The 19,274-nt window shown below is 38.2% G+C and overlaps 2 protein-coding genes across 6 annotated transcripts; both read right to left on the bottom strand.

Moving 5' to 3' along the window:
* Positions 1–5,611: 5,611 nt before the first annotated feature.
* Positions 5,612–8,813, bottom strand: coa4 (cytochrome c oxidase assembly factor 4 homolog). 4 transcript variants are annotated; one of them, XM_007554433.2, is made up of 4 exons: positions 8,648–8,813; positions 6,415–6,461; positions 6,181–6,279; positions 5,612–6,007 (listed from the first exon to the last, which is right to left on the bottom strand). In XM_007554433.2, exon 4 carries the CDS (start codon positions 5,972–5,974, stop codon positions 5,726–5,728), a length of 249 nt encoding a protein of 82 aa, XP_007554495.1. In that variant the 5' UTR covers positions 5,975–6,007; positions 6,181–6,279; positions 6,415–6,461; positions 8,648–8,813; the 3' UTR covers positions 5,612–5,725. The 4 variants fall into 4 exon arrangements, with proteins under 4 accessions (XP_007554495.1, XP_016528312.1, XP_007554477.1 ...); XM_016672826.1 differs by having other exon boundaries at positions 5,612–6,017; positions 6,188–6,279; positions 8,648–8,812; XM_007554415.2 differs by having other exon boundaries at positions 6,188–6,279; positions 8,648–8,811.
* Positions 8,814–15,930: 7,117 nt separating this feature from the next.
* On the bottom strand, positions 15,931–19,137 carry tpbgl (trophoblast glycoprotein like). 2 transcript variants are annotated; one of them, XM_016672815.1, is made up of 2 exons: positions 17,743–19,137; positions 15,931–17,711 (listed from the first exon to the last, which is right to left on the bottom strand). In XM_016672815.1, the coding sequence occupies exon 1, from the start codon at positions 18,812–18,814 to the stop codon at positions 17,750–17,752; it is 1,065 nt and encodes a 354-aa protein (XP_016528301.1). In that variant the 5' UTR covers positions 18,815–19,137; the 3' UTR covers positions 15,931–17,711; positions 17,743–17,749. The 2 variants fall into 2 exon arrangements, with proteins under 2 accessions (XP_016528301.1, XP_016528305.1); XM_016672819.1 differs by having other exon boundaries at positions 15,931–17,714; positions 17,746–19,137.
* Positions 19,138–19,274: the final 137 nt, after the last annotated feature.

The following is a 19,274-nucleotide window of genomic DNA, read 5'->3' as shown; positions in this document are numbered from 1 at the left end:
TAGATTAATTGAAACGCACAGCCTTTTGCAAATTAAATAAACTGGTTGAATCTGAAAAAAATACATGTTTTAATGGACTGCCTTACAACATGCTTTATCAAGATCCTGTAGCTACTGATCTTTGTTTTTTCCAATTTACATATTCATGTTTAAGCTTTTGTTAGTTATCTTATGATTTGAGAATGCCCAGACCCATGTGACTGTCGATCCTTCTTGACTTTCAAAAGTTAAACATTTAATTCTTTGTATTTAAATTATCCTTTGTATGCACACAGTAAAAAACTTTTACATAATTACAGCTTACAATCATGCCCCACAATGTGGCAGAGTGATACAGTGGATGTTTTATTCCAAGCAGTGTAATCCTTTTTTTCCAATACGGTAAAAAAATTTTTGCTGGAAATGATTACTTTTAAAAAGATTTTTCATTTTGGATTTAAATGCTATGCATCTAGATGCTTATTTTTATTTACATCTGGCAGCTGCTGAATGGATTACAAAAAGTTACCTAATCCCAAATGAGCTAAAATGGGAGACTTCAAAGACAGAGAAAAAGCAAAGAAGAGAGAGAAACAAATTATCTCAAAAAACAAAACAGATTTTACCCGCAATTGTTTTTTACAGTTGAATTTCGGCAACCCCGGCTGCCGGCGTTTTACCATAAAATAAAAAGCATATTTTACTGACATGTCCTGGAGTGTAATTTCTTAACCCACATGCAGAACACCACGCGGAGAACAGAAATCAGTTAAATACGTTTATTGTAAACACACAATTATGATCAACAATAGAGTTCTGAAGAAAGTCTGCAATCTGGATCACCGGAGCACAGGAATGTGAAAAAAGAGAAAAAAAAAAGGAGTCGTGGAAAACGGCAGTGTCAGAATAAATGGACTGGTCTCACTTGAGTGGAGGTAGGTCAGGGGGAAGAATCACTGTGGTTACCAGGGTTTGGTTCAGGTGGAGGGTTGCTGCTTGACCGACGAAGAGGTTGCGGTGGCAGGCGGACAGGTAAGCTTTGGATCACAGAAGGCGAGGAGCGAGTGAGACTGATGACAGGGTAATCCAAGGAGGTTTGGTTTACTGTGGAGGTATCAGTGGAACTCTAGCAACCAGTGGGTCCACAGCATCATGAGGAATAACCTGAGGAGATATCACTTGAGGTCCACAACAGGAGATCACAGTGAGAAGCTCAGAGGGCTGGAGTACCAAATACTGGCTAACACTCTGGATCTCAAGTGTTGGCAGCTCCGTCCTCATATACTCCTCCAGACGATCTGATTAATTGCAGGTGTGCAGGAATCCAGGAACCACCGAAAAAACAGCCTCTTGGCACCGTCTGGTGGTAAAAGAGGGGGAAAGCAGCAAAACAGAACCATTCCAACAACATGATTTCCAACAGGGTAATTGTTTTTACCGTGGAATTTTGGCAACCCCAGCTGCCGGCTATTTTTATTTATTTATTTATTTTTACATTGTGGGGTTGCCAGAATTCCACAATAAAAGAAATTAGGGATAAAAATGTTTTTTGTTTTATACCAATTCCTTTGAGATTTCAGTTTGATATATCATTATAAATTATACATTTAATTATTAAAAAATAAAATAAACCAAAGTATCACACCAACATTCTAATCTTTGTAAATTACTTTTGCAGTCTGGTTTATGGTTTTACGTCAAAGATATAAACATCAGCAAAATTTGTAATTTTGACTAATTAATTCCANATTTACACATTCATGTTTAAGCTTTTCTTTGTTATTTTATAATATATGATTGCCCAGACCCATGTGACTGTCGATCCTTCTTGACTTTCAAAAGTCAAACATTTAATTCTTTGTATTGAAATTATTCCTTGTATGCACACAGTAAAAAACTTGCACATCATTGTTTTTGTCATTTTCTAACATTAGTTTACAATCATGCCCCACAATGTGGCAGAGTGATACAGTGGATGTTTTATTCCAAACAGTGTAATTCTTTTTTTCAATACGGCAATATTTTTCTGCTGGAAATGATTAATTTTAAAAAGATTTTTCATTTTGGATTTAAATGCTATGCAGCTTGATGTTTATTTTCATTTACATCCGGCAGCTGATGAATGGATTACAAAAGGTTACGTAATCCCAAATCCCCAATGAGCTAAAACGGGAGACTTCAAAGACAGAGGAAAAGGAAAGAAGAGAGAGAGGAGGAAGAAATTCAAAGCACATCATCTGTCAATCATGATGAGGAACATGAGGTTCTAGATCTCACTCTTGAAGCAGTGATAAGGACCCAGCCGAAGTATCTGCAATTTATAAGGTCTGTTTGCAAGATCATTATCTCTGCCTCTGTGAAGCTTCATGACTGTATAATCAGAAAAAAGATTTGAAACGGATCTGCAAAAGCAAAGGAAGTGGATTAGCAGGATTCAATTAATCCAGGAGATGCTGCTGCAGCTCAGAAAAAAACAAAAACAAAAAAACGTCCTACTGGCTACTTGTTTTCTTTGTTTTTAAAAACATGTTTTAAATAAAATAAAATAAAATAAAATAAAATAAATATATGAAAAGTGATTGGGAAAGGTAAGCAGGTAGATTCATATTGGGCCTGAGATAATCCGGTAGAAGGGGAAACCCCGACCCACGGTCACAACTCCAGAATCCATCCAGAGATATTTCTAAAAAAGAAAAAAAAAAGTCCAAACAATCCAGCCAATCAGAACTTCCCCAGAATGAAACAGTCCCAGTCTCTCAATAAACTCCCAGCACCCATGAACTGCATCATGAATTTTCCCACTAAGTTACCCCAAATCGGCACACAAACACATAAACCCGCAAACAAATACCATTCCAGGGCCCAGCTCCGAAGCTGAGCCCAGAGAGCTGATTGCTTTGTGGCGCGACCATCTTATCCTGAATCTGACCAAAACAAAGGAGATGACTGTAAATTGTTATTACATGGACAACATACTGGACTGGAGATGCAGCAGTGAAGCTATCTACAAGAAGCGACAGTCCAGACTTGTGCATCTTTTCTGTAATGTAGATGATTGGAAAAATAAGCTTCCTAAACTGAAGAAGAGATGTTCCCATGCATCAAGATAGTAACCCGTTTTTAATCCATAGTATCAATTTCAATGAGTCTGTAATGGTGTGTTCAGTCAGAGGCCTTTTCAGATCCCCTGTGTAATGGCACAGATAGTTTAAATGTTTCTGTAAACATTTAACATTTATTATGAAGTTGTTTACATCAGTTTTTTAAAAAAGAAAAAAGGTAAGGTAAAGGTAGATGTCATAAAAGGAACCCTTTTATTTTGTTTACACTGATTTAAAGGGGAAGAGTCATGATTTATGGCAGGAGATTCATGCTGCAGGACTTGAGTGATGTTCTTGGGTAGTGTATTTAGGTTATGTGGCTGTGCTTAAATCTATAGAAAGCTAGTAATTTATTAGTATATGAGGCCATTATGTCCATGGAAAAGAAATAGCTTGAGGACACTCTGTTCACTCTTATTCACATCAGTTATCCATTTAAATTAATGGATTATTTGAATTCAGAAAAAAATGACAGACATGGGTTAGCACTCTTGGATATGTGTGTCAACAGTAGCACATTTTCAGGTTGAAAAGCTACTTAGTGAGTGGATTCAGCTATGCATGAATTATTTAGATGTTCTGCAACAGTAACAGATTGAGAAGTAATGAGCACAGTCTGGTGGGTTTGTTGAATTGAAATCAAGGCAAGTGAGTTTTAAGCCAAAGCCAAAACCAAGGGCAAAAAATGCTTTCAGGTTGTTTTCTTTAAACCAGAGGTTCCCAAACTGTGGGGCGCGCCCCCTAGGGGGGGCACCATGCCATTGAAGGGCGGAAGGGGGAGGGGGGGCGCAGGAAGAGGTATGGATAAAAAACTAAACAAAAAAAACATGAACCTGTATGCGCTGGGTTTTTACCTTAGAATAGCCAACTCTGTTATTCTTCTGTCAATTTGATACAGTAGGGGCTTCCGCACTGCCCATATCTGTGTCCTCTGTCACTTTTATCAGCAGTTAAAACTGTTTAATCCGTTGTTAACATGTGGTAACCTGTTTTTCCGAGCAGCCTTTAAACGCAACATGAGCGCTAGACGCTCTTGCTAGGTTTACACCTGTGCGGCAGTGAAGGAGACCTGCTGCTGCTGGGCAGAGCTGCTCAGGTGTGTTAGAATCANCTCATCTGCAGAGCTTTTGTTGAAAGAGGGCATCTGTTTAAAAGTAAAGTCTGAAAAACAAAGTGTTGATGTTTATTTGAAATACTGATATCTAAAATATATTAAAAACTAAGTAAATCAGCTCACCTAATGTTCCATGAGTGTTGTTTAGCCGCAGCACTGAACGGGGCTTATCTGAGAAGCTGCAGGCAGACAGCTGGAAATGTGACTTGCGTTCCAGATAAAATATATGTTCCAGTTTATCCCGTGAGATTAACTCAAAACTTTGAAAGCTATTATGAAATACCTTGTTTATTTCACTAATTTGGCCTATGGAGAAGTCCAACGGTTCATTATCTTTAAGCTTGCACATCAGTTCCATTAACTTTTAAAAAGTAATTTAACTTATAGAGATGAATACCTGCAGATTTTTCTATATCTTAACACAAACTAAAGATAGATTTTGTCTCTATCAAAATCTGAATATGGGACAATTTATGAGAAGCTATAAATACTAGTCGGTTATGACCTGCAACCTTCAGCTGTCTGAAAACGAAATAAAACAATTTTTGACATTTCCTAATCAATCTCAATCAACAAAAGAATGACTTTACCAGAAAAAAAAGGTATGTGAGTGACTTAAACAGAGCATAGAAATAAATCCAACAAAATGTCTTATGAAAAAGAGTGGACAAACATGTCCTCATCATCTGGGTAATCTGAAGACAGAAGCCAAGATCTGAAACATACCGAAGTAGACTGAGAGCCGAAACTGAAATAAAAAGTTGCTTCATTATATTAGATCTAGGGTACACTTATTAATTATGCAGAATTTTATTTTTTCCCCACAAAATCTGTTTTTCAAACTGTCTAATTGGTTAGCAGTCAAATAAATAGGAATACATGTTGAAGTAATTTATCAATCTAGTTTATTTGCATAGCACATTTCAGCAACAAGGCAGTTCAAAGTGCTTAACATCATAAAAACAAACAAAAAAAAAATACAAAGTTGCAAAACACACACTCAACAATTGTTCATTAATGTTTTGTTGATTATGTTTCAAAAGCAACCCTGAACAGGTGGGTTTTTAGTCCAGATGTAAAGCCACTCTGTTTTGGCAGTTCTCTGAGTTTGTTCCAGATTTGTGGTGCGTAGAAGCTGAATGCTGCTTCTCCATGTTTGGTTCTGGTTCAAAAACCTTTTGACTGCGTTTTGAAATGGGTCTCTTTTAGATCAATTTGAGTTATGCATGTAATTGAGCAGCTCATCAACAGACTACCAAATGTTAATTTCTTACAGAAAGATGTATGAAAGTGCAGAAAAGGCCTTTTTTGTAGCAGTTCCATGGATAATGAGAAACTGTCTAGTCAATGTCTTTTTTAAGGAACCATCAGTTTTTGTTTGAGAATCAATGTCGTATATTTAAAATTTCAAGCCACGTCACATTTCAAAGTTTATTTTCATTGGTTATTATGACATTTATTACAGTCTTTTGTTTTAAAAGTATCACAAACAGTTCTTGAACTTATCCCAAAACCACATGGATTTGTGAGTTCAACTGGTTGACTTGTTAGAGGTCTGCGATTGGGCTCTCCGCTGTTCTTTCTGAGCATTTTGGAAATTTGTCATGCAGTCTTTGAAGCTCTGAACCTGCTTCTGGCAGGCTCTCCAGTCCTGATGTTCAGCCATGCACTCCTGCACAGCATAATGCAGCTCAGCACAGCCAGTACGGGATATCATCTGATCAACGGGGTCATCCTCGTCGTCTTTACGGGTGCGGTCATGGGGTGAAGGATAAGACATCCTCCTTATTTATATACACAACACTGACTCGGGCTGTGAAAATCAGCAAGAAGTAGAAAAACAAGATCTGGTCAGAATTCATATCTAAAAATCATCAACTGCATACGTTTGGAAAAAATAGATTAGAACCTTGACTGGTTCTAATCTGACTATAATTTTTTTGTATTTTTTCTACTGTTTTTAGTCAATGTGTAGAGGAAGATCACCTGTTACCTGTTGTGTGTTTGGGGTTCAACGCTGCCCCCTAACAGTGAGGCACGGTACTTTCTCCCTCACCCTCAAAGTTCACTGCATTTATGGCCAAACTGAAAGAATAAATGTCAGTCACATTTATTTTAACATACAATGGAATATCAAAAACATGTACAATGTGTAAATGAGCAAGTATATTTGCGATATAAAGAGAGACAGCAATGAGCATGCACCAACTGCCTGCTTACTTCATTGACAGCGCCACCACAAGGTACAACACTACAACTCCGTATTCCTACAAGCAAAACGTAAATTTTACCATCAAAATTTTGATACTAGTGATACTCGCAATAATAAAAACTCATTTACAGAAAACTGAAATAGGCAAACTGATTCTCTCGCCTCACTGTTATCATTTTACTTCTCATGTACCTCTTTGACTTGTGAGGATTACAGGTCAGCCATTAATCACCTATATGTACCTGCAGGTTGCCTCATGTCTTACAATGTTGGACTTGTTTCGTTTAACCCTCTGATGTGTGAGTAACTGACTATGCAGTCTTCCGTGAGCGGGTCCTTTTTGACCTGGGTTACAATCAGTGTGTTTTTATGCTACTTTTGCCATTTTGATTCAGAATAATGTTTTGTATAATACTTTCTATTGTCTTTTATTTCACACAAGAGTCATTTCATGTTTGAAATATTTTCATTTTTCACTTTTTTAAGCATTTTTAGAACAATTTGTAGAACATTTTTAAAACAAAATGACAACAGCACCAATTTTACAACAACAATGATGAAATGTCAATAATGGACAATGTTAACATCCATTATGTGGGTGTGTGTGTGTGTGTGTGGGCATGGGGGGTCGGCTGCAAAAGAGCACATTTCTTGAAACTAGCTAGCTAACCGAGCTAGTTAACATTACTGTCTCTATTCTATTATGCTGTGTGTATCACACATGTGAGTGTGTGTATGTGTGTGATCCATCCATCCATCCATCCATCCATCCATCCATCCATCCATCCATCCATCCATCCATCCATCCTTCCATTTAGCCGGGGTCGGGTCGCGGGGTCAGCAGCCTAAGTAAGGAGGCTCAGAGTTCGCTCTTCCCAGCCGCTTGTTCCAGCTCCTCTGGGGGAACCCATGGCGTTCCCAGACCGTCAGTGTGTCCTGGGTCTTCCCCAGGCCTCCTCCCGGTGGGACGTGCCCTAAACACCTCACCAGAGAGGCGTCCAGGAGGCATCCTGACCAGATGCCCGAACCACCTCAACTGGCTCCTCTCGACATGAAGGAGCAGTGGCTCTACTCTGAGTCTCTCCTGGATATCTGACCTTCTCACCCTATCACTAAGGGAGAGCCCAGACACCCTGCAGGAAAAACTAATTTTGGCCGCTTGTATCCGTGACCTTGTTCTTTCGGACATGACCCAATGCTCATGACCATAGACGAGGGTAGGAACTTAGATCAACTGGTAAATCAAGAGCTTCGCTTTTTGGTTCAGTTCTCTCTTCACCACGACAGATTGGTACAACGCCCGCTTCACTGCAGACACTCCACCAATCCACCTGTCGATCCCTTCTCCATTTTTCCCTCATTGCTGAACAAGATCCTGAAATACTTGAACTCCTCCACTTGGGGCAGGACATCCTCCCCTACCCGGAGAAGGCACTCTATGCTTTTCTGGCTCATTTATTTATGCATTTATTTCTATAGCTATGAATTTGTATTTCATTTATTGTATTTTCATTTATTGAGATGATAAAAGAAAGAACATTGAACACATTGATCAACAGGTTTTGGATGTCATTCAACATATTCTCTCTCTTGGTTTTCTCATTCAAGGTGTCAGACACTTACATATAATACTTATATGTAAGAGTTCTTGTGGTGTAAAATAATATTATTCAGCGGTGAGACTTAGGTCTCAGTGTGTTTGGTTCACAAAAAATGTTTTCCTGACAGTCACAGTTGGTAAGAAACCAAGATTCCCATTAAATTCCATAGGAAATGAATGCGGGTCATTTTGGACCCACTCACGGAAGAATGGGGTAATAACATAAAACATGCTATTTCTTAAAATGTATAAAAGGTAAATTAAAAATTTGAATTGCATGATATCAGTAACATGTTTCTTGAGGAATACCTGGAATATGAAGTGATGAAAACTTTTCATTACAAAGATATTGCAAAAAGATGACCTCCCGGGGTCAAAAAGGACCCACTTACGCATCAGAGGGTTAAAGCTGTGAACGACTCAGTTTTTTAGATTGGTCTCCGCCGAACAGTTAGTGTTGTTCTTATTACAAATAAGCTGTAACTACAAATGTTTTGCTCTACATAACGTGAACGGTCAATAAGTTTAGAAACAAACTACTACTCACACAAAGTTTTGCATCCACTAACTAAGGGAAGGCGATAAGCTCGCGTTTAAAAGCTTAAATAATAATCATTAAATAAATAAGTAAAATAAAATACCTCTCTTGTTTTGCCCGCTCAATTCATCAAGGACATTTTCCTTCTGTTGTGGAGCAGAAAGCACGTTTTCATAAAGCGCAAAGCTTCATTGTGTTTGCATAACCAACCTAGACTACGAGGAGAGGAAGGGGACATGTTTACGCAGAACCCGGAAGTGTCACCAGAAAACATGCTCTGTTCCAATGGTTCCGCTGCGAAGCGAAATTTCATTACAATATTGTCGCGAAATGTGAATTTGAAACCAGAATTGAAGAATTTTCAGAAAATTACATTATCAATGCAATCATTTCTATGCTTACTATACAGTCTAGAGTGTGAATATGCCAAGTCATTAATAAGTCATTAATTCCTTAAGACCAAGTTTCCGTTGTACAAACTATTGACTAATTCAAATTTTAAGTCAGTTTTTTAACTATGAGAAAGTTTGTAATTGTGCTTACTGTCCTAGACAAAATGTTTAATGCTTCTAAAGCTTTAAAACAGCTCAAACTGAACATTTCAAACTTACTAAAGGTATTAATTTATTATTAATTAATTGTAGTTTATGTGTGATATTAAAAAAATCATAATATATATTAATGTCCTTTGGAAACAGGTCCAATTGTAAAAACAAACAAACAAACAAACAAAAAAACAATTCAGTCAACATGTAGTTCAAATTAGATTCAAATTCCGTTGCATGCTATCTAATTCACACAATTTGTAATACAACTCAAAAGATTCAGATGTTAAGTAAAGGCAGATTGGTAAAATCTGCCCAGTCAACTGGAAAAAGTCGCTGACATTCCAAGAACATCCTATGATGTGAAAGTGTGACAACACTGGAGCGGTACCACTTTCTTTTAACAAGAAGAGACTTCCATTAAGATTTTGCTGGTTATCCTTGTGAACTCCCAACGCATACTGTACTTATATTTTGACATATGCTGCTGTTTCAATACCCCAACTAAAATTCAAAAGAAATTCCAATCTATATCAAACCAGATGTCAAATCTTGTATATGTGTATGTGTATGTATATGTATAAATTGTGCCCATTGTGGATTTTCTGTAAATCTTGAGTGAAAATCAAAGTTTTCTGGCATCGAATAATACCATCTTTACTAATCTCTGTAAAATATTTTCTATTCACTTCTTTGGATTACAATAAAATGGCAAGTTCAGAATATAAGAATAGAAATTTAATATTTACAGCACTGACTGTACACTGAGTAGTTATAAGAAAACAATAGGAGCCCAGTAATTGCATGCACCATTAGACAAGGCTGGTTCATTATTCTCCTCAGAGAAACTTTGCTGCTTTGTATAAAGTTGTTGTTTAGGAAATGACTCAACAACAATAATGACATTGGTAATGAACACTATTCCCTTGGGGGGCATTTTGTCACCAAACAGAGCTCAGTGACCCTAGATAAAATGATCCTCTCCTGCCTCTTTGACTCCTGGGAGCCCTGCTAATGAGTCCTATTTGTGATGTCATTACCCAAGGATGCTGGTTAATGACCTTCTTTAGAGCAAACAAAGCTTTTACAGCTCAAGCTTAAGCCTAATTAATCTCATCTGAACCCATGAGAAGGTTGTGCACTCTTGCAATTAAAAAAGTAAAATAATAGGAAGGGATGTAGAATGAAATGAAAGAGCTTCTATTGCCAAACAACCACCTTCTCCATTAACAAGCAGGTACATCTGCAGTTTCAGATGAACAAAAATAATACAAATACTGTTTCACTTATGTTGGCTTTTCATACAGAACTTCACATCATTGTCAAACTGCTAGGCTACATGAATTCGGTGGTTTTTGAGTTCTTTTTATATCTATTAAATGATAAATGGGCAGAATTCCAGTTAGTGTAGATCCAACGTCAACAAGACAGAAAGTGTTTTGTCAAAGAGTTTCTAAAACATCTGAAGGTGGATCTATATCTGCTGTAGTCTTAAAAAGCTTAGTTACAGGTTAAACTAATAACCAAGACATTAGTCTCAAGACAGAGAAGGGGAATTGGCCTTTTAGCTTTTAATGAAGGCAATTAGATTTTGTCAATACATATATATTTCTGAAAGTCTTCGCCGTTTGTATTGCATAAAAAAATATTTATGAACAAAAAGATTATTTCAGTGGTAGAGGTTTCATTATTATATAACATGATTCTGAAGGAAATATGTTAAACAAAAACAGACAATAAATACTGCACTGAACTTTGAATAGTTGCAGTGTCGCCATTTAACCACAAGAGGGCAGTAATTGGCAGGTTTAATCTATTATAACGGCTCATCCACTGGCAAGTCTTCAGAGAGGGACATACATGTACAGTATAAAAACCGAAAAAGGTTTTTTGCAACATGATTCATTAGGCTGCAGACTTTTTTCAGCATCAACTTGTAAGGCCTAATGCTTCTTAACAACGACTGTGATGAAAAAGTTTGCTTAGTAGGTGTGAAGGATTACTGAGCAGAGTTTACTGGTCAGAGTAGAAAATCCAAAACCGAAAAACAAAGTATTAAACTCTGATTTTATGTAATGTTTTTGCCTGATAAAACTCGTAATGTAGTAGACGGGCTGATGGAAATGAAAGGACTATTCAAAGTTTATATAGTGACAGACAGGCTGTGAGCAGATGAAGCCTCTTACTTTGCAGAAACATTATGACCAGATGAAGAATCAGCAGCTTCTATTGAGTGAAGGTCAACATGAAATATTTACTCAGTTGAGGCAGCACTTTTGTTTTTGACATATGAATCATAAGCTGTTTGCTATCCAAGGTTGTGTTTCTCTGCGTTATTTGCAGAAATATTTGCAGCCCAGGTGGAGTGACAGGGCTACTATTCTTCATGCTATGCTGAAATCTGGCCTTGCTAAGTGGTAATAAGAAAGTCCTGGTTGCACTGCACATCACATTAAAAATAGCATTCCCATGTTGAAACAGAGCTGTAGAATGAAAACTGTTCTTATCACGATGAAGGAGTCTGGTCAGAGTCGATGGGAAAATGGATGTAGCCAAAAAAGTAACAGTGAAAAAGACTCGATTTGAGCTCTTTTTATGAAAAACAGACTTTGCATCCTGTTGGTTTATGTCATAAAATCACAGTAACATATCTTAAAATTTGCACTGAAACTTTAAGATATCAAGTGTACAAATGCTTTTGTAAAGCCTTCAATTTAAAACAACAATAACAGCGCACTATAAAGCAGAGCTTCACTGTCCCCTTTACTTTATTCAGACTCTCTTACTGATGCATTTGCAACAACAGAAAGTCCCTCTGCAGTTGATGACCTTTGAAACTTAAAATACAAATTATGTCATATTGTGAATTATTCAAAAACATCTAAAAGATCAAAAAGCAACTGCATTGCCACAGATGAGAGAAGGTTTTAATGCTTTGTTGATAAGTCCAGTTTGCAGTCAGGCTTCGGCCTCCCAGTCATTCACACATGGAGCAAGAGGGTGAGTCATTGCTTTGCATAAGGCAAGGACATTTTGTGCCTGAACTATAAAAAATCCCTCTAATGAATCTTTACTCGTCCCCCCTTTTCTTTATCTCTCTGCTGCTGCTCTCCCCGTTTGCTGGGCTCAGCTAAAACACTGTCCTTGCTTCCTTACAAAGTCACTCAACTGGATAAAGTAATTTACCTGAATGAAGAGGAGCAAGAAAGACGAGCAGCTGGGGTAGTGCGGGGGCACAGGAGATGTCTTTGACAAACCACTATTTGTAAAGAAAATGTGGAAAAATAAGGAGTAAGGGGGGTATGAATAAACTGGATGTTTTGAACCAACAATAGAAAAAAGTGTTTTCCATGTCTTTATGGGACAGAGTCTCAAATAAAATAGGAACAACTCAGACACAATATAAGGAAGATGCACTGACAGACATCACTTTATTTTTGCACACCAAGGAAAGATGAATAGATATTAGTTATGTACAGTAGAGTGTAAACCTTTAAAAGACTGTTCTAAATGACAAATTCTGGTGTAAACAAAAATGAAAACAGGTTAAATTTTTAATTAATCTTTGGGGAATGTAGTTTTAGCCCACAATATCAATTTGAACACAGCTCAGGTAGGGAAGCACGTCATTATATTTCACGCGCTATTTTGTTTTCCACTGTACTGAATTATTTACATTCATTGTGTGGGGTTAGAAAACATTGTGATTCACCTTAAATTTGACTCTGACAACTCTGACTTATAGCAGGCTTAAAATATCTACAAGGTTGAATTGCACAACGCAGATGTCATATGAAAAAAATAAATAAATAAATAAACAAAACATTTTGCTTGTGTCTGTATTTATCAGACCAGGTGCAGGTTGCAACTGGAGTAATAATTCTATGAGCATTATTACAGACACTGTATGCCCAATGAATAATTTGCTTATTTTGTGCATGTGGTGAGAAATAGGAAGATGTGCACCTGATCCTGAGATCATAACAAAGTTTAGTTTAAAGTTAGCAACAATTTCAGTTCCTGCATATAAGCTGGGCAAAGGCATAGGAAAAACTAACCCTAAAAGTTGTTAAAGTCTTACCAAAGAACTATGAAAAATAAAGATTTTTTGTGCATGATAGGCATAGAGTTAGTTTGAGAGTTTCAAAGAAAAACTCATATTGACATTTCATACAGAACATTTTCATACAACATTTTCTGTTTTCTTTTGGAACGCCTCACAGTTTTTTTTTATGACTAGACATCTTAGGAACAAAACCCACGCTTTGTCACATAACAACCTCCAACTATTGGGATTGTGTGTGGCACATATTTATCTAAAAGGCAAGTTTGATCAGAACCTTTTTTTTTTTTTTACAGAAGGTTTCAGGAATAAAAATTCTAAAAGTGTGGCACGGATTTTCACTCTGCCCTTGATGTCATCACTTTGTAGGGTGATGAATAGTGGTAGTTTTCTGCCACACAAAGCATTTTTCATATGGCCCAAAGGTTTTGTTTTGTTCAGCAAACATGTCCTGCTTTCTTCCACGTTTGCTGAGTTCCCTCCACAGATTTTGGAAGAACTGCAAACAGGACTTTGTGTGGATTTTCCAAAAAGCCATGTACTTGCCTGCTTTTCTGACAGTTCTATCACTTTAGGTTGTAAGGCTGACCATGATTCACAAGATTTTTCAGGGACATCAATGGATAGTGTGATGCCACACCCTTATTTTATTTTATTTTTTATTTTTTTTATGAAATCTCTCCAATATTAATTTCACCAGCAGCCATCGTCATACCCAATAAGCTAGGCAGAGTAAGGAGAACATTGAACAAAATGTGATAGGACATAAAACAAGTTTCATCAAATCAACTTCAGGAACTCAGCAGGTTTTTGATGACTTGCTGAAAAGAAACATCACTAAAGGAGTTCGCTCTGTTACTCAGAATTATTTTTGAACATTTCAAACTGTGCAACTGCACAAGAAATAAGCCTCTCAATGAATGGTGCCGCAGCTAGGAGCTGTGGGATGTTATTATCTCTTTTCCTTTCATAAAGGATTGCCTAGCGCATTCTCTGCTAAATAAGATTATGCAGGAAAGAATGAATCTCCCTTCTGTGGCATTAGGAGATTCTGATCAGGCTCTTATCAAAGCGACCCGTAAGTTACATCTGGATCATTTGTCTGAGTTATGAAATGCTTTTTGAAGAGAAAACTAAAGGTTGCTTTTCTGCTGGACTCAGAGTAGTCTTGCAGAGCTGCTGCAGCCTCCTGTTAAGAGGAACATGAATGTACTGCACACGAATGCTTGTATTCTTTGACAAGGCTGTCTTGATGATTAGGTTATCTCTTGAACCTTCACACACAACAGGACAGTGAACGCTACAGTAGTCCCTCCACAGCTGACATGGTGTCACATTCTTATACAATTACTACGTAACGGTGCCCCTATGATGCTGACTCAGTAAAACACTTTGATCTCGAGCAGAGGACTCCAAGTCCAGTCCTCAAGAGCCGTCATCCTGCAGCTGCTTTTAGATGCATACAAGCTCCAACACATCTGAAGCAAATGGTGGATTCACAATGTCATGTTTGGCAATGGCCAGGCAATGAATGATTCCCATGATTCATGAGTATTTGAGCAGGGATGCATCTAAAAGCTGCAGGACATACAGGACATAACTCTCAAGGACTGGAGTTGGAGAACTCTGACCAATGGCATGAGAAAAACTAAAGTTACCTTCACTCATACTTATTGCATGCGTTGCATGGAAGACTTTAAATCTGCAGTGTTGTAACGTCCGCAACTATTTTCATTTATACTTTCATTATTTAAGTCGATTAGTATCCTGGAACTTTTTATGTGTAATTAACGTTTTTATGGGATATAAATATGGCGCTCCTCCCCTATTCAGAAACTTATAGGAAAATGATCCTGTGGGAAATTGAATTAAGTTAAATAGATTACATCAAAGGAAGAAAACTCATTTCTACCCAAAAGAACCTGTAGCTGTACATGCAGTTTTTTAAGTAATACAGTATATTGAAAATTAATGTATAATTCCATTTCCATTTCACAAATATTAGTTTTTGTTGGTGTATATTTTGTTGGCAGCTGTGGCTCAGGAGATAAGGATTTGTGCTGTTGCTGGTTCAAAACCCAGCTTCTCTGTTGGTGTCAGTCATTGTGTCCTTGAGCAAGACAGTGCATCCGCCTTCGCCTGTTGGTGATGGTCAGAAAGCCCAGTGGCACCGACTGTGTGCAGCCCTGCTTCTGTCAGTCAGAGCAGATGTGGCTACGATGTAGCTTATCACCATCAGCGTGTGAGTGAATGGGCGAATGACTGCATAGTGTAAAGGGATTTGGAGTTTTCTGAACTAGATAAAATTCAGGCCATTTACATAAATTCCCAATAAAACGTGTCAAATTTTGTAGTGATTACAAAACAAAATGTGGAAAAGAGAAGTGAAGAAACTTTAGCAAATGCAAAAGAAGCTATTTATTCACTTTTTTTGCTTTGGTTAAGCAAAGTTTAGATGTGGCATCAAAATGAAAACTCAAACCTTTTTAATCAGCTGTGAAACAAAACATCATTTAATCATCATCATCATCATCATCATCATCATCATCATCATCATCATCTTCGCCTTTATTAAAGACACAATCAGGTCTTTATAAAAACATTAAATTAATGTCCCAGCACAGGTCCAAAAGAAGCTAGTGTTATGATTTACTATGGTTATGAACAAAACCACATTTAAAATCTAATTTTCTAATGTTTAATATCTAACTACTAATTTAGACATAAACTAACCTGAAATAATACATGTTCCCTCCCAAAAAGTGTTGCTAAAATCCATTTCAAGTTGTATAAGATAAATTTTATTTCAGCTGTACTTCTTACAACAAACATGGCACTCTGATAAATACACCAGCCTGCTAATGTCATCTCTCTCTTATAATTTGCACTCCACCTAATAAACCAAGACAGAATAATCTTGCTCTCCCTGCAGGGCTTGTGAGCCTGCAGCAAACTACTTTTCTAAGAATAACAGTAGCTGAGTCACAATTTTATTTGAGCTTTTCAGATTGAAAAATCCATCTCATTAAGCCGTCTTTATGAAAACTGCAGTTCTCCTCAGAAGTTTACATTTCAGTTGTGAAAGCATTATCAGAAAAGTCATTTACTTGTCTGGATCTCCATCTAGAAATAACTACAAAGAACCCATTTTCTGCCCCTTATATTTTTCATAATCTTGATTCCAAATGTAATTCTATGAAATCCTGACTTCTTGCCTCTTCTGTTATTTCACATCACAACAGAAGCCTGATTTATCTAGAGTATTTAAACATAAAACTTTCCAAATGCGTAAGAGAAGTAATCCGTTGTTAAGGGCTCCCAATGCCAGCATGGGGAGTTTAGCAAGATCCCATGTTTTCTAAATAATTCATATTTCTTTGTTCAAATGTAAAATAAAAGTTTTGAAGCATGTTTTAAGACTTAACAAAAGTCATAAGCTTTTATAGCTGGATAGCCATAAATTAATCCTTCTATTGTAGTTTATTGAGTTATTGTAAATGTTTGAGCTTAATTCATATTTTTGTTGACATTGCAATTGTTTGCAAAATAAATCTCAACAAATAATTCATAGTTTTTGAATATTGTCTTGTAAGCACAGCATAATTCAACTAGTGCTTCAATACAGGTCACTATACACAAAACATGACTGCAAGAGCAGATGAGTAAATCAGAAAAATAACCGAATTTCTACTAGATATGTACAACAGTCATGTCCAGAAACACTTCATGTCAAATGCAATTTCTTACATAAACAATGCAAACTGACCGACAGTCTCTTTAGGGGAGTCATATTTGACTCACTAAACCTAAAACATGTCCTCATACATGCAAAATGTTCATACAAATGAACACATTAATGCTGTGGTGAACATTGGTCTTATTTGTAAGTAGGCCCAGCAAATCAAATTCAGCTTGTGGCTCCTCTTATACTCAGACTGGCCCCGGTGAAACAACCTCATTGGCCGGCCTGGGATCTGAGTCCTGCTCATTGCGATTGTGTTCTAGGTTCTTCTGGTTCTTCCTAGGTGAGATACAGAATCATCAAAATATCACTCTTATCTGGATTAGCATTATGCAGATCAACAGGCATAAAACCATCTCCAGGTTCTTGCTCATACATGTGTGTGTCCAGAGGGAATCCGCTGCTTGTTTTCAGCACAATGCAAAGCAGGAGGTCACTTTTGAAGACAATGTCCAGGATACATCTGTGTGTGGTTTCCTTGGTGTTGCTTGTGCACCTTTTCTGTTGCATGTTATCCTTCCACTTAACTTTTTAATAATATGCTTGAAAAGGGGATTCTCCTAACAACCATCTTATTTAGAGCTGAACTTTTGTAGCTTGTATCAGTGACTGGATAACTTTAAAGTTTTCCTCCTGACAGTTTTCTGGGAAACTGAAATTTAGATTTTCATTACCCAAAAGCTCTAACCATAAAAATTGTTATTGAAATTAACTGTCAGTGATGTTCTATTTCACTGAGACACACTTGTCTCTTGCTTTCACCAAGACTTTCAAGTTAAAGACCAGTTTTCTCCCCTTTTTCATGAGCATCTTGATTCATCGTTGTCTCTTCTATCCTTCCGCACCAGCATTGAGCTAAACAGCCACGTTGGCCAACCTGGGGTCTGAGTCCTGCTCATAGCGGTAGTGGTAAACCTCCATCTGGTCCCTGCACGCCTCTCTGATGTTATTGAGCCACCGTTTGATGCCTCCCCGGTTCAGATACAGCACCATGAGGAACACCACTCCGATCAGAGCCAGCACTATGCCGAGGAACACGTATGAGACTGCCTCCAGGTTCTCGTTCATACAGTCCACGTCCTCTCCCCGCAGCTTCTCCACGGGGACCCCCCTCCGCGCTTCCGGCTCACTGCAAAACACCCGCTCAGCATCCTGACACTGCGATGAGTTTTTTAACCAGTAGTAAAACACTTCCAGTTCGCAGTTGCATCGAAACGGATTTAAAGCCAAGTAGACGCGTATTCGTCTCTGCTGGTACAAACTAGATATGTTTTCTCTCCCAATGTACTCAATTGAGTTATTTATGAGGACTAAAAAGTGCAAGTTATACATATCTAACCTTTCCATGGGTATAGACTTTAGTCTATTCCCCGCCAGCTCCAGTCTGTGGAGCTTCCGCAAACTTTGCGCACTAAGCGCGGATGAAAGCTGCGCTGTGGCATCGGGCGAAACAGAGTAATTGAGAAAAAGAGAGCGCAGCTCCGTCAGTCCGTGGAAAGCCCTGGATGAGATAGTTTCCAGCTGATTATGGCTCAGGTCTAACAAATGTAATCGGGTGAGTCCCAGGAAAGCGTACGGCTCAATAGTCTGTATCCCGTTGTAGGAAAGCGAGAGTGTCACCATTTCCAACTCGGTGCCGTTGACAGTGAACGCGCCTTGAGGTAAAGTTGAGATGTTTCTACCTCTAAGTATCAAAGTGGACGTCCATGTTGGTATGTCCGAAGGTCGATCGGTTTGGCCCCCATCAGGTAAGCAGGTCACGGTCCCCGAGTCCCTGGCACAGCTGCAAGAAGACGGGCAGGCGTCATCTGTCCTGACTGGCGAAGACAATAAACACAGCAGCGCTACGTAATGCGAACCCCACTGATTCCAAACAGAGAAAACACCGCTTAAATGTTCGGCACTACGAGTTATCCACATCTTTTCATTTACTGGTTGTCTAAAAGCTTCAAATTATGACGTAAAGTCGAGTCAGTCCGCGCTGAAAGCGACGCGCTTCTTTCTAACAATCAGGAGATGAGGAACTCTCCACCCATTGTCACCTCGGTCTGTCTCTGGGATCTTTGCGCATCTGAGCGTTGGACAACTGCGTGGAGAAGCTGCTGATCAGAGCTCCTTCGGCGGGATTTTTGACGCCTGTCACACACAGAGAGAGCGAGAGCCGCACACACGCACCACACGGGACAGTACTTGCAGGGGCACGTCCAGAAAGTTTTGAAAGGGGTGGCCAGATGGGGGCCATTGATAATGTTGGGTGACGGAACCTTATTATGATGTTGCAATACGTGCATGCGCATGTATTGCAAAAGGAGTATTTGCTTCTCTATTAAAGACAACATCTGATATCAGAATGAATAAATAAACAAACAAACAAACAAAC

This window comes from Poecilia formosa, unplaced genomic scaffold (genome assembly GCF_000485575.1).
Source record: "Poecilia formosa unplaced genomic scaffold, Poecilia_formosa-5.1.2 Scaffold3, whole genome shotgun sequence".
Lineage (NCBI taxonomy): Eukaryota > Metazoa > Chordata > Actinopteri > Cyprinodontiformes > Poeciliidae > Poecilia > Poecilia formosa.
The sequence above is the reverse complement of the archived record's forward strand: the minus strand, read 5'-3'. Positions and strand labels throughout refer to the sequence as shown.